At 38.0% G+C, this 15,226-nt stretch overlaps 1 protein-coding gene across 3 annotated transcripts in view; it reads left to right on the forward strand.

Annotated features, from left to right (window-relative positions):
* Positions 1 to 15,226, forward strand: part of SPATA6 (spermatogenesis associated 6) — a 131,221-nt gene that overhangs the window by 13,185 nt on the left and 102,810 nt on the right. For 2 of the 3 annotated variants that reach the window (XM_021093282.1, NM_001177917.1), the window contains exons 2-5: positions 7,720 to 7,857; positions 10,448 to 10,496; positions 12,555 to 12,596; positions 13,936 to 14,060. In XM_021093282.1, the coding sequence (XP_020948941.1) occupies positions 7,720 to 7,857; positions 10,448 to 10,496; positions 12,555 to 12,596; positions 13,936 to 14,060 (354 nt within the window). The remainder of the gene's footprint in view (positions 1 to 7,719; positions 7,858 to 10,447; positions 10,497 to 12,554; positions 12,597 to 13,935; positions 14,061 to 15,226) is intronic. The other variant, XM_021093283.1, reaches the window with a different exon arrangement.

Raw genomic sequence — 15,226 nt, forward strand, 5'->3', positions numbered from 1 at the left:
ATCTTTCTTTTTCTGAAGTCAACTTTATATCATATTAAGATAGCCACCTCAGCTTATGATTAGTGAATGCATGGTATATATTGTTCAATAATTTTACTTTATTCTGAATCATTAATTTTTTTTAAAAAAATTGAAATATAATTCACATACCATAAAATCCACCCTTTTAACGTGTGCTCTTCAGTAAATTCTCTTACACTCATAAATCTGCTTAACAACCATCACTAATTCCATAACGTTTTCATTACCCCATAAAGAAATCCCATACCTATCAGGATCATCTCCCATTCTCCTCTACCCCTAGCTCCTGGCTACCACTAATCTAATTTCTAGGTCTACGGATTTGCCTCTTCTGGGCATTTCTATATGTGGAATTATATAACATGCAGCCTTTTGTGTCTGGCTTCTTTCAGTTAGCATAATGTTTTTAAAATACCTCCATGTTATATTATGTATCAGTACATATCATTATTTTATTCCTTTTTATGACTAAATAATACTCCATTGTTTGGGTATATTACATTTTGCTTACTCATCAGTTAATGTATATTTGGGTTGTGTCCACTTTTTGGCTATTACAAATAATGCTGTTACACTTTTGTACGTATTTTTGTGTGGACATAGGTTTTCAGTCCTGTTGGGTGTATACCTAGCAAGTTGCTGAATTCATGGTAACTGTTTAATTTTTTTGAGGAACTACCAAACTCTTTACCTCAGTGGCTATTTTATGTTTCCATTGGCACAGTATGAGGATTCTTGTTTTCCAGGGTTTTTTTGGCATCCTTTCCAGCACTTGTTTTGTCCATCATTTTACTGGTAGCGATCCTAGTGAGTGTAAAGAGTCCCTCGTTGTGACTTTGATTTGTATTTCCCTAGTGACTAATTTTGCTGAGCATGTTTTTGTGTGCTTTTTAGCCATTTATTAATCTTCTTGTGAGAGATGCCTATTTGTTTTTGTATCATGTATTTTTGGGACTCTGTTAAGTGCATATGTTTTATATTGTTGTGTCTTTTTGAAATATACTTCTTACCTATGTTTTTAATTGTTGTCATTATAAAATATCTTTGTTTCTGGAATCAATTTTTGTTTTAATTTTTAGTTTGTCTGATGTTAGTATAACCATTGCACCTCTCCTTTGTCTATTGCTTGCATAGTTCATTTTTTCTCATTCTTTTACTATCAGCTCATTTGTGTCTTTGAATGTAAAGTGTGTCCCTTACAGACAACACATAGTTGGATTATTGTTTTAAATGTATTCTGCCAAACTCTACCTTTTGATTGGCGTGTTTAGTCAATTTACCTTTAGTGTAATCACAGATAAGGTAGGGTTTACCTCTCTCATTTTGCTGTTTTTTTCTGTCTTTTCTCCCTCGATGTGTTTTTGTTTCTCTGTTTCTGTATTAGTGACTTCTTCTGTTAACTATTATCTAGTATACCATTTCAATTCCCTTGTTTCTATTACCATATTTTTTGAGTTATTTTCTTTCTTTTTAATTTAAATTTTTTTTTTTTTGTCTTTTTGCTATTTCTTGGGCCGCTCCCGCGGCATATGGAGGTTCCCAGGCTAGGGGTGCAGTCGGAGCCGCAGCCGCCAGCCTAGGCCAGACCAACAGCAATGCGGGATCCGAGCCGCGTCTGCGACCTACACCACAGCTCACGGCAACGCCGGACCCTTAACCCACTGAGCAAGGGCAGGGACCGAACCCGCAACCTCATGGTTCCTAGTCGGATTCATTAACCACTGCGCCACGACGGGAACTCCTAATTTTAATTTTTAAAATTTTCTGTGGAAGTATAGTTAATTTACAATTGAGTTATAAGTTGTTCTGGGGTACACAATTAACATCCTAATTTAGAACAATCTAGTACGGATTACTACCAGTTTAATTTGAATAATACATAAAACTTTTGCTTTTATTTGTTTCTATTTTCTCTCCTCTTCTTTATAATTTTATTATACAGATGATATCTTTATTTTTTCAGGTGATTATTTATATATATATGAAATTATCAGTACAGTTTAATAATTGTTGCTGCCTTATGCAATTTTATTTTAAATAAGAATGGATAAACGAGAGGAAAAAGATATTTATTCTGCCTTAGATTTACCTATATAGTTCCCTTACTGGTGTTCTGTTTTTTCATGTGCATAAAATAGATAATTGAAAGACTTTGTGTAGTAATCCCAACTTCTGGACTTCTTCAGGGACAGTTCTATTGACCGCCTTCTCTCCTGTGTTTAGGTCATGCTCTAGTTTCTTTACATGTCATAATTTTTGTTGAAAACTGGACATTTTAAATAACATAATGTGGAACTGTGTAAATCATACCCCCCCCATTTCCCAGGGTTTACTGGTTTTGTGTGTGTGTGTTTGTTTTGTTTTGTTGTCTGTTGTTGTTGCTGCTTTTCATTGGTTTAGTTACTTTCTTGAGCTGAGGTCTGTATTCTGTAAAGTCTGTCTTTGTTGTGTGTGGCCACTGAAGTCTCTGCTCAGTTAGCTTCATGGCCCTCTAATGACTAGACTTGTATTTCCTTAAATGCCTTGAACCAGTGAGTCCCCCTGCTTTTGCCAAGTATCTCTGTTGCATGTTGGGAAAGGCTTTCCATGCCCTGAAGGGAGTTTATAATCTGTCTTAGTCTTTACTGCCAGCATTTTTTTTTTTTTTTTTTTTTGAGGCTTGCACCCATGGCACATGGAAGTTCCCAGGCTAGGGGTTGAACCAGAGCTGCAGCTGCCAGCCTACACCACAGTCACAGCAACACTATCTGAGCTGTGTCTGTGGTCTACACTACAGCTCATGACAGTGCCGGATCCTTAACCCACTGATTGAGGCCAGGGATTGAACCCCTGTCCTCATGTATACTAGTCGGGTTCGCAACCTGCTGAGCCACAGTGGGAACTCCCCACTTCCAGCATTTTCTAAGCTTCAAGATCAGCCAGAGGTGAGAGATCAGGGTTTCTCTCTGGGCATGTGCATAGCCTTGTGTGAGTGCATGACCTTCTAAATTGCCAAGAATATATCATAACTTGTCAAAGATTGCTCCCCCCCCCCAACACACACACACACACACACACACACACACACACACACACACACACACACGATTCAGATTCTCCAGCTTTGCCTTTTAAGTATTTTGTTCACTCATTGTTTGCTGTAATTGTGATCACTGCCTCATGCATCCGTGTTGTTAAACAAGAGCTGCTTATTGTTTTTGACAAACACCTTTCAGGTGAAGGATGTTTGTTGTGACTAAGCAGGGATTCAAGACAAATAAAGAGAAGCCCTGCGAAAGGGGGTTTCTAGGGTATTGTCAGACAGGTCAGATAATGACAGTTCCCTGGGGATGGGGCTTTTAGGTAGCTCTAAACCTGATTTCCTACTGCGGCTGTGAGGCTACTAGTTTTCATGGCTACCATGATTATAAGTGTTTTGGTTTTCAAGGCTCTAGCAGACCTGAGTGGAGGATTTGGGGAATAAAGTATATTAAACACAATATCATTGTTTTTACCAAAATTCAGCTTTTTTTCTTGAAAAAGTGCTCTTTAGATTGTTGCAAACTTCTGGTTAATTTCCAGAGCTCTAAAACGTTGATTTTGACAGCTTTGGTAATATTCTCATTGCCTTTACAGATGGGCTGATTTTTTTGCTTGTTTCACATCTGATTTATCTCTATAAGTATAGATATAAACATACAAATGTATTGATGAATTATTTGTTGTTGTTGTTTTGCTTTTGCTTTTTAGGGCTGCACTCACGGCATATAGAGGTTCCCAGGCTAGGGGTCGAATTGGAGCTGTAGCTGCTGGCCTACACCAGAGCCACAGCAACGTAGGATCCGAGCCATGTCTGTGACCTACATCACAGCTCACGGTAATGCCAGATCCTTAACCCACTGAGCGAAGCCAGGGATCAAACCCGCAACCTCATAGTTGCTGGTCGGGTTCGTTTCCACTGAGCCATGAAGGGAACTCCTTGATGAATTATTTGAAAGTAAATTATTTACATTCAGACACTAAATATTTCAGTATAAAACTCCTAGGAACATTCTGCTGCATAAATTATAATGCAGTTCCCCCACACAATAAATTAAGCATTTGTATGGCAATAATGTCCTATTTAGGAATCTTATTCATTGTTCACCGTTTGTCACAACAATTTTTTTTATAGAATTATAATTGACATCCAGTGTTATATTGGTTTCTGGTGTACAACATACGGATTCCATATATTTATACATTATAAAATGTTTCATAATGAGAAGTCTAGTTACTATCTGTCTCCACACGGAATTATTACAATATTATTGAATATATTCTCGATGTTGTATATTAATTCCATTTCTTATTTACCTAATAGCTGGAGGTTTGTACCTCTTAGAGCCCTTTATCCACTTTGTCTGCATCCTGCCACCCACCCCTGAAACTCCCAGTTTGTTCTTCGTATCTGTGAGTCTGTTTCTATTTTGTTTGTTCATTTGTTTTTTAGATTTCACATATTAAGTGAAATTTTATGTTTTTGTCTTTTTCTATCCGACTTATTTCACTTGGCGCAGTACCCTTTACGTCCATCCATGTTGTTGAAAATGGCAATATGTCTTTTTTTTTTTTATGGCCAAGTTATATTCTAGTATGTATCACACCTTCTTTATCCATTCATCTATTTTTGGACAGTTAGGTCGCTTCCATACCTTGGCTATTGTACGTAGGGCTGCAATGACCATGGTACATACATCTTTTGAAATTAGTGTCTTCATTTTCTTCAGAGAAATACTTAGAAGTGGAATCGTTGGATCCTCTGTTAGTTTTGTGAGGGACTTCCAGAATGCTGTTTGCCCCAGTGGCTGCACCAATTTATATTCCTGCCAACAATGCCTGAGGAGTCCCTTTTTCTACATCCCCACCAACACTTGTTTCTGGTCATTTTGAGAATAGCCAATTTTGTCACGTTGGAGGTAGTACCTCACTGTGGTTTTGACTTGCATTTCCCCCGACGCTTAGTGATGTGGAGCATCTTTTCATGTGCTCGTTGGCTATACGTATATCTTCTTCGGAAAAATGTCTGTTCAGATCCTCTGTGGAGGGGCTTATTTTTGAGATATTTACTCCACTATTCTAAAAGTACTTTTTCTATATGTGTCTTAATCTTTAAAAAATTTTTTCTTTGCAAATAAGCATATCATGTCTTGCTTTTTTATCCAATTTGATAATTTCTATCTTTTGATTACAATACTTAGGATATTTATATTCATGTAATTGTCCATATGCTGGTTTAAGTCAGCTCCTTTGCTCTTTATTTTCTATTTGTTCGATTGGATTTTCTTTAATCCCCCTTTTCTTGTGGCCTTTTTGAAATGTTCCATGGTATTCCTTTAAAGAATGGTAGAAGCTGTAGAATTGTGGATGAGAAAAAATGTTATGTCTTCCTACATTCATTACAAATTGGAAAGAGTCTCAGTAATTGCCACTGAAGACAATTAGATCTGTGATGTGTAATAGAAATGTAATTTGAGCCAAAACTGAGCCAAAGATGGAGTTTAAAATTTTTACTAGCTACATTAAAAAATTAAAAGTGATAAAATTAATTTTAACAGTAATTTTAAATCAGTATTTTCAAAGTATTATCCTTTCAACATGTAATTAATTTAAAAGTTTTCAATGAGCTTTTTCACAGTTTTTTTTGTAAAAAGTCTTTAAAAATCTTTTTCAACAGTCTTCAGAAATCTTCAGAATCTTGTATTTTACACTTACGGTCTCTCTCGATTTGGACCAGTCACATCTGTAGGCATAATGTGGATTTAGAGGGACTCTACCAGGTTTGGTTTTCATGAATCAGAGTAGAAAATGAAGCGGATGGGTAGAATGAAATTTACTGAAGACTTTGACTTTACAAATAGTGAATATGTTGGGACACAAATAGAAAGTAGAATAAGAAAGTGGTAAATGGAGTCCGAATAGCTGGCATGGAAAATGATCCTGACTGCTGCGTACAAAGGGGACATGAAGTCTTGGTGTGCGTTCAGTGCAGTAGTCTATATGAAGATGGGAGATGATAGTGGTTTTTAGTCTAATAATAACTATAGCTAGTATTCATCGAATGCACTGTCAGGCACCGTTCCAAGCACTTTGAATGTATTGTATTGACTCATTTATTGGGTGACTTTAAGTAGGCAAATCACCTTTACTTTTATTTTCCTATATAAATAATCTGAAGCTGTACCAGATAATTTCTAAGCTGCTTCTTAATACTTCAAGTTTGTGTTTTGGGTACATTGATGAGGAAATTAGAATTTCTATTCTCAGGGAATTTATAATCAATAAAAGAGGTGAGATGTACCCACTTAATTAAAATGCATGGAGAAAATAATTAGGGCCTGAAGAGAACTATAAAATGCCATGAGAATCTAAAACCTATTTACTTGACTATAATAAATTCACAGTAAATGTTTAAAGTAGATTGAATTGAATAGTGATAGCTGGTAAATTACTTTTGTTTTGTTTTGTTTTGTTTTTGTCTTTTTAGTGCCACACCTGTGGCATATGGAGGTTCTCGGGGCAGGGGTTGAGTCGGAGCTGTAGCTGCCGGCCTACACCACAGCCACAGCAACTCGAGATCTGAGCCACGTCTGCAACCTGCACCACAGTTCATGGCAACACCAGATCCTTAACCCACTGAGCAAGACCAGGGATTGAACCTGCATCCTCATGGATACTAGTCAGGTTCGTTAGCCGTTGAGCCACGACGGGAACTCCAGTCATGGGAAGTTTTATATATGGGGTGGCAGCTAATGTAAGCCTTGGGAAGTGGTGGAAGGAGATGAGGAGAGACGGACTGGAATAGTACTGAGTAGTAATAAGAGAGTGGAAGAATGTGAGGCAAGAAAGCAACGTGTGTGTTTAGAAAACAATAACAAATATACTTTGCTTGTATTTTTAGGAGGTGTTGAGTCATATTTGCTCTGTGATAGGTTGGATTCAAATGATAGAGAATCTTTCATATCCTAGTCAGGGTATGATTGATCACTGCTAATGAAATACGGCGGAACTGGAGAGACTGTGCTATGTATTTCTTAGAAAACCCACATTTTATACCTATACTTTGTGTCAGTCATGAGAATAGTTAAGTGCAGTTTTATATTAAAAATACTTATTGGGCTTGAAACTTGCAATTCACTTGCTTTGAAAGTTTGTCATATATATATATATGTATTTTTTTTTCTTCCCATCGTGAGGATGTGTGTGGGCTGCTATTTAGGTTGAAACAGGTCTTTGTGCTTTTCTGGATTTTTTTTTTTTTTTTTTTTTGTCCTCTAGTGTAGTGTTTTATTTCTGCTGAGTCTTAATCCTTTGTGATTAAATGATGCTGAATAAGTTTATGTCAGCATTCTACATACAGTGGGAGCCTAAGGCTGACTGTTTAAAAAACTGTTAGTGTCTGTCCCAGGAGCCAGTACGTAGTGTTCAAAATGTGGCACAAATAACCAAGTGGAAAATCATAGATTTCTCAGAGGGATGGAAGTTATAAAGGCATTTCTTTTAACTCTGTAAACATTAGAATCTCTCTCTCTCTCTCTCTTTTTTTTTTTTTTTTTTTTTTACTTGTGCATATTTTTATTAGCAGACTAGTGTTTTTATGCAATGTTTGGTACGTTATTTTAGTAGGCTCGTTCGGGGAATTCATGAAGCAGTCACGTCCGTCTGTCTAATATCTTCCAGGTAACTTGCCCAGGAGTGGTGCTGAAAGACAAGGAGGACATCTATCTTAGCATCTGTGTGTTCGGCCAGTACAAAAAGACACAATGTGTCCCAGCCAACTTCCCACTGGTCTTCAATGCCAGAATGGTGTTTGAAAAGGTGGGTTCGCATATCCAGCCCAGTGTTACCCAATGAAGCATCAGGAGTTTCCTGGTGGCCTAGAGGCTTAAAGATCCAGCATTGCCACTGCTGTTCGAACTCTGGCCTGGCAACTTCTGCATGCCGTGGGTGCAGCCAAGAAAAAAAAAAAAAGGAAAAGTCAAAGTGGTTCCACATTTTGAGTAACACATATTATTGTTGATAATTCAGAAGGAGATTTTCTTTTCTTTCTTTCTTTTTTTTTTTTTTTTTTTTTTTTTTTTTTGCTTTTTATGGCCATACCTGTGATGTATGGAAGTTGCCAGGCGAGAGGTCAAATTGGAGTTGCAGCTGCCAGCCTACACCACAGCCGCAGTAACACCAGATCTGAGCTGCATCTGTGACCTACGCCAGAGCTCACGGCACCACTGGATCCTTAACCCACTGATCAAGGCCAGGGATCAAACCCATGCCCTTGTGGATACTAGTCATGTTTGTAACCTGCTGAGCCACAATGGGAACTCCCCAGAAGGAGATTTTCAACTTAAATATAGAGGCTTGAAAATAAATATGCATTATATTATACATTAATTAGTTGCCTCTTTTCATATGGATCAGTTTACTTTTAAAATTGTCTTAGTGGGCTTTATGTAGACTATAGCACCTTGAGGAGTTCCTGTTGTGGCTCAGTGGTTAACGAATCCGACTAGGAACCATGAGGTTGAGGGTTCGATCCCTGGCCTCACTCAGTGGGTTGAGGATCCGGTGTTGCCATGAGCTGTGGTATAAGTTGCAGATGCGGCTCTGATCCCACGTTGCTGTGGCCCTCTTGTAGGCCGGTGGCTACAGCTCCGATTCAACCCCTAGCCTGGGAACTTCCATATGCCGCGGGATTGGCCCTCGAAAAAGGAAAAAAGACCAAAAAAAAAAAAAAAAATAATAGCACCTTGAATTCTAAGTAATCATTTTTATAAGAAAGAGAGAAGGGGGGATATTAATAAGTAAGAAGAGGTCATGTTTTACTTATGGCTGTCTTGTGGTACTTCTTTCTATAGGTGTCTTTTTTCTCTGAGACTGATGCTTTGGGTTAATTATTACCAGTTATATTTCTCACTTTTTTTCTTTCCCTCTTTCTTGGTTTACCTCCCTCCTTCCTTCCTGCTCCCTCCTTTTTTGCCTTTTAGGGCTATACCCCAAAGTTCCCAGGCTAGGGGTTGAATCAGAGCTGTAGCTGCCAGCCACAGCCACAGCATGTGGGATCCCAGCCATGTCTGCAACCTACACATACTGCAGCTCACGGCAATGCCAACCTACTGAGTGAGGCCAGGGATCAACCCCCATCCTCATGGATACTAGTGAGGTTTGTAACCCCTGAGCTACATGGGAACTCCTTTTCCTTTTCTTTCTACAAATAATCACTGAGTACCTGCTTTAGTCCGTGAACTGTTCGAGGCACTGGGTAAACAAGACAAACATTTTGCCCCTTTGAGAGCTTTTATTTTAATAGAAGAAACGGACAATAATCAAGTAAATGCATGAGTATGTAATTTTAGATCGTAGGTGTCATGAAGAGAATAAAGGGAGGGTAAAGCAGAGGGATTAGGAGGATTGTCTGTTTTAAAGGGTGGTCAGAGAAAGCAGTTGTGAGACAGTATCAGTTATCTGAAGGTCTAGGGTAAAAGCATTCCTTTCTGAGCAGAGGAACAGCAAATACAAAGGTGTCTTACTCCCTTAATGACACCCCTTTTCAGCAGGAAGCGCGTTGCCCCTTCCCCCCCCACCACAGTTAGAGTTTCCAACTCTGGCGGGGGGGTGTTGAGGCAGAATACTAACTCCGGTGGTCAGCGTAGGAGCATGGGCTTGGATGCGGTCTTTGATGTGGCTATTGATTAACTTTTGTGGCTTAAGGGCTCCAGGGAGTAACATCTCCACAGGCCTTGTTTACTCTAGGGAGTGTACCTACGCCCAGCTGAATATTAATCTCTAACCCCCGTGACTCAGTCTACAGGAAGAGAAGGGCAGAGACACCTTGAGACCTAGGGACATTCCCACCCTGAGACCTCTCTTGGACAAGGACTGATATAGGTAACTGGGCAAGGCCAATGGGAGAAAACCACATCTTTCTGGACCCATGTTGGTAACCCCCATCTTTAAGGGATAAAAACCCCTATAGGACAATAGAGACGGGGGCTCTTCTCCCCCCTCCCAGCTGTCCTGGGAGCTGTTTGCTTTCCTGTAATAACGACTTTGTTTATTTGCAAAAAATAAAAATAAAAACATTAAAAAATAATGAAGGTGTCTTATTGGGAAATAAGCTTGATGAGCTGGAGGAATACCAAGAAGTATGACCATGGTAACAAGCACAGGGAAGAGTGCTTGCAGGTGAAATTGGAGAAGGAGGCAGAGCCAGCTGTAGTGTTTGTTTGTAAAATCTTGCACAGCAATCATGGGAAACAGAGAGGAAGTGACAGTTCTCAATTATGTCCAAGGTTCTTTGGTTGAGAAAGGAGTATTTTGGGAATGAGAAGGAAAACACAGAGGCTCTTTCATATATGTCTCTCTCTTCCTTTCCCTTCTCTATCCTGCTTCCTTCTACCTTTTCTCACTGTAGGTGTTCCCTGAAGCAGTAGATCCTGGAGATGTGGTTGCACAGCTTGAATGTAAGTTTTTAACTTTTAATTCCCGATTGTAAGGGATTTTATTTTTTTGGCCATGCCTGCAGCATGTGGATGTTCCCAGGCCAGGGATCGAACCTGTGCCACAGCCGCAACCTAAGTGCTGCAGTGACCCGGCTGTTTCCTTAACCCACTGCACAACAAGGGAACTCCACTAAGAGATTTTAGAATTATACTCTTTAATCCTAAATTAGATAAATGTAAAAACCAGTCTAAGAAGAATTTCAAAAATCTTGAGGTCAGACTTTTTTTTTTACACTTTTTTAGAATTTCAGAATCTACCTGGAAATAATAAAAAAATACATGTGCTGCAGAAAGGGAATTTTTCCTTTTTCTGTGTTTAATCTGTGAATAACAAAAAGACATTTGAACTTTTTATTGATTAAAATGATACAGGCTATTAATGGTGGAAGGATTGAGACTCATGTTAGATGGGACTTGGCCCTGCAAACAGAAATATTTCTTTAGCCTCCTTGTGTTGTACATCAAGAAGTCCATATCAGAGGACTGAAGTAGGAGTAGCTTAACATACATATATGCTCTGGCATTTTGTATTACATTCAATACGTTAATGAACTATTTGAAAGTGACATTCTCAAGGCTGTGGATAATTAGCAAATTCTTCAAAGTACTAGGAATCAGCTATAAAAATATCCTGCTGTTTGTGAGAACAGTAGTGCAAAGGTAAACACTTAGGAATGTTATTCAGGCCCTAGGTATGGAATGAAAAGCCCTGTTATTTATCCTTGTAATTAGAGAGGGATTGGGGGTCACCAGGTTGGTCTAATATATAACTGTGGCTCAAAATGCCAACAATATTCAGGATCATCAGTGTCAACTGTCCCTTCCACACCTTTGCCCTCTGTGCCCCACTGGGACTCTAGCAATGTAGAAGCATGGAGCCTGGCACTGTGCTAGAATCTGGGCCTGCAGGTAGAAACAGGGCCAGCTCATTGTCTTGCCTTGAGGGAGCTAATAGTTTAAAGAACTCTATATGGCCATTGTCAACATCTGATTTATTTTTTTACAGCTGTTCTTGCACTTGGTATTCTGTTTTCCTCTGTGGCAGACTAGCTAGGTGGTAACTTGGTGCCAGAGGGTGACTGACTTTTAATTTTCTTGAACATCTTGTTTAGTATCTGGGAAATTGTGTATCTTAGAGAATATGAAGATAATTATTTCATCATTCTGAAATTTCTCTGTTAAAAGAACATAATTTTTCCTTTTTGCCAGGGATTGAATCTGAGCCACAGCTCTGGCAATGCTGGATTCTTTAACCCATTGTGCTGGGCTGGGTATCGAACCTGTGCCTCTACAGCCACCCAAGCTGCTGCAGTTGGATTCTTAACCCACTGCACCAGAGCAGGAACTGCTGATCTTTTTCATACTTAGTTTCTGCTCTCTCCTTTTACGTGATACTCTCCAAAGACTTGGCTTCCTGTTTACCTATCTTCTGGTGGCTTCCATAGCAGTCTTTGTTCCTGACCTTTTTTGAGAGCTTTGGGCCCATTTTTCTTTTTACCTATCCATTCAGTTTTGCAGTTTTTCTGTTGTCCCCTAACCTGATTAATATGAAAAATTGAAAACATGCTAAAAGTAGAAAAGGTAGAAAGATGAAATCCCATATACCTATCAACCTCAGCAGTTTTCAGCATTTGGCCAATTGTATTAGGTGTTTACCTTGCCACTTAAAAAATATTGGACCATTTAAAAGGAAATTCTGTGTATTGTTTCACTGCAAATATTTTGGCATGTCTTTTAATTGAAAAAGGCTTTTTTTTTTTTTTTTTTTTTGAAGAGCCACACCTGCAGCATGTGGAAGTCCAGGCTAGGGGTCAAATTGAATTAGAGCTATAGCCACAGCAATGCGGGATCCTTAATCCACTGAGCGAGGCCAGGGATTGAACTTGCATCCTCATGGATGCTGGTTGGGTTTGTAACTCACTGAGACATGACGGGAACTCCCTACTTTGATTTTTAGGTACTTCTGTGGTAGTTATTTTTAATTTGTTTATTTAAGGAAATTTTTCTTTAAACTTTCAGATGATACAGCATTGTTTGAGTTGATTCAGCTTGTTCCACCAGGTACTGTATTGTATTTTGATAAGATGATTGACATGTGAACTCATTTCAATGAAATGCTTTTTAAAAATCTCTTTTCCCATTCTTCCCAGATTAAGAGCAATGCTGATTTCTAGCATTGGTCTACTATGTGGAAAATGTTGGTAGGCCAAAATAATATATACAGAAAGTTTGACATAAGTCATATTTGAACATATTGTTCAAAAATTAAATAGTTCTAATTGAAAGTGGAAAATAACCTGATATCCTAGCTTGTTTTGTGATGTTCATAAAAACTGGCTTTTAAGTTTTTGTGATTTTTCTAAGACAATATGCTTTTGCTGATAAAGTAGTTCATTGTCTTTGTTCTTGTATATTGATGTTTATTGGGAATGTAAGGGAATTAAAACTATACCTATTTAATAAATAGTACAGATCCTTGCCATAGGGAGAGTTAAATAAAGCCTAAAGGATAGTTTTATTTCTATTATTGATTTCTGTGATTATACAAGCAATCTATCTTAAATCCTTATTTTACCTGAGAAATGGGGATCTATATTTTGTTGAAAGCTTGTAGTCTAAAAATTTTGAATATCTCTCTCTCACACACACACACACACATATATATAACCACAAATTTTAGAAAATGTCTACTTTTTTCCCCAACATGTTACCCAGTATCTAATAATGGCAGGGAGAAAAGAATGGAAGATAGAAAAAAATTGTGGAGATGGTAATTAAGTTTTAGATTTGTAAATGTTATGGCAGTTCGATATGTTTGTTTGTTTATTTATGTATTTATTTATTTATTTATTTAGTCTCTTTAGGGCCTCACCCATTGCATATAGAGGTTCCCAGGCTAGGGGTCGAATCGGAGCTGCATCTGCCAGCCTACACCAAAGCCACAGCAATGCCAGATTGAGCGGTGTCTGCTACCTACACCACAGTTCACGGCAACACTGGATCCTTAACCCACTGAATGAGGCCAGGGATCAAACCTGCAGCCTCATGGCTGCTAGTCAGATTTGTTTCCCCTGAGCCACGATGGGAACTCCATCAGTTTGATATGTTTAAAAGGACGTTCTTTTCTAGGAACTCAAAGGTATTTATAAAATTGACAGGAATATTCCCTTTCTATGAAAAGGGAAGAGAGATTTAGTAATTTGCATGACGTTTCTGAATATGGAAATGTGTTAACTCATTTAATATAACTTTAACTTTCCCTTCATAGAAAAAAATTTTAAAAACATGGCCCTGAAGCAGGTATTTCAGTAAGGCATCAGGCATTATATAGTTATACTTGATATTGTTTCTAAATAGCGTATTTTGTTATAATTTGAATCATAGGGTATCTTTCTTGTAGTGGGTGAAACACTGTCGACCTATGATGAGAACACACGAGATTTCATGTTCCCGGGTCCAAATCAAATTTCTGGACACCACGATTCAAACCGCCAGGTTACCATGAGGAGGATTTCTGGCCTTCGAGTGAGTGCTTACTGTTTTTTAAATCAAGCTGTGATGCAGGGTCACGGTCAACACCCACCACATAGTCCTCGGTACCTGAAATGTGAAAAACTAAGTCAGAGTTTAATTTGGTGTAAAACATCATTGCTTTATTATTATTTTCAACATACTGAAATTCTCAATGAAAATAATTTACCAAAATGCATGCATCTACCTTCCAAAACTAACAAGTATTATTTTGACTAAAAGTCCTTGGATTTCTCTCCTCTCCTTCGCCCCCTTTTCTCCCCTCCCCACTGTCCCTATCTGTCTCTTTGTCTCTCTTCTCTATATTTTTCTCTCAAAGGAATGACCAGTGTACATGTGAAAAGGTGTACATTCCCACTAGCATTTAGGAAAATTCAAATTAATACAATCGGGTGATTTTTTAATGCAAATTAAAACAATCAGGTGATGTCATTTTTATAGCCATAAGACTGGTAAAATTGAATAAAAATGACAAATATCAAAGTGTGGAAAAATGGAAACTTTTGTATGTCATTATACCATGTAAACTGGAACAACCACAATTCAGAATTATCTATTGAAGGCGAAGATTCTCATAGCCTGTGACCTTCTAGGTATATATATATGTCTTTGAGATATATTCTGTCTGGTGTACTGAGAGCCTTTTTTGGAATGTTCATTTGTAGCATTGCTCATAATAAAGAAAAATGGGTATAATTGAAATGTCCACTAGTAGGAGTTTAGATAGAATAATTATTATATGTTCATGTAATGGAAATACGCATTCTTACGCTTAAAAGAGAAAGACGCATTGTTATAGTTGATGCATCTTTTCCTCCAACTTCTTCAATTTTTATTGGGTGATTTAATGATATTTCTATTCCTGAAAATGCCCTCCATTTAGATTTAGTGAAGCCTTTGCTGTTTCAAAGAAGAAAAAAGTAAAAGTTGTCTAGATTGAAATTATTTGGAATATTTTTTATTAACTTGATAAAATATTAAAGTGGTCTAAATAAGGAAATTGGGGTGATAGATGAGCCAATATTGTGAGTTAAGTAATTTTTCCTGTAGGTCTAGGCTTATGGTTCATTGTATCCTAGGAGTTGTAAATTTCAGCATGCTGAAAGTATAGACGGGGACTAGAAAATCTATTAAAATATACCTCCCTTGGGATATTTTCA

The sequence above is a fragment of the Sus scrofa genome, chromosome 6, assembly GCF_000003025.6.
Source record: "Sus scrofa isolate TJ Tabasco breed Duroc chromosome 6, Sscrofa11.1, whole genome shotgun sequence".
NCBI classification, from domain to species: domain Eukaryota; kingdom Metazoa; phylum Chordata; class Mammalia; order Artiodactyla; family Suidae; genus Sus; species Sus scrofa.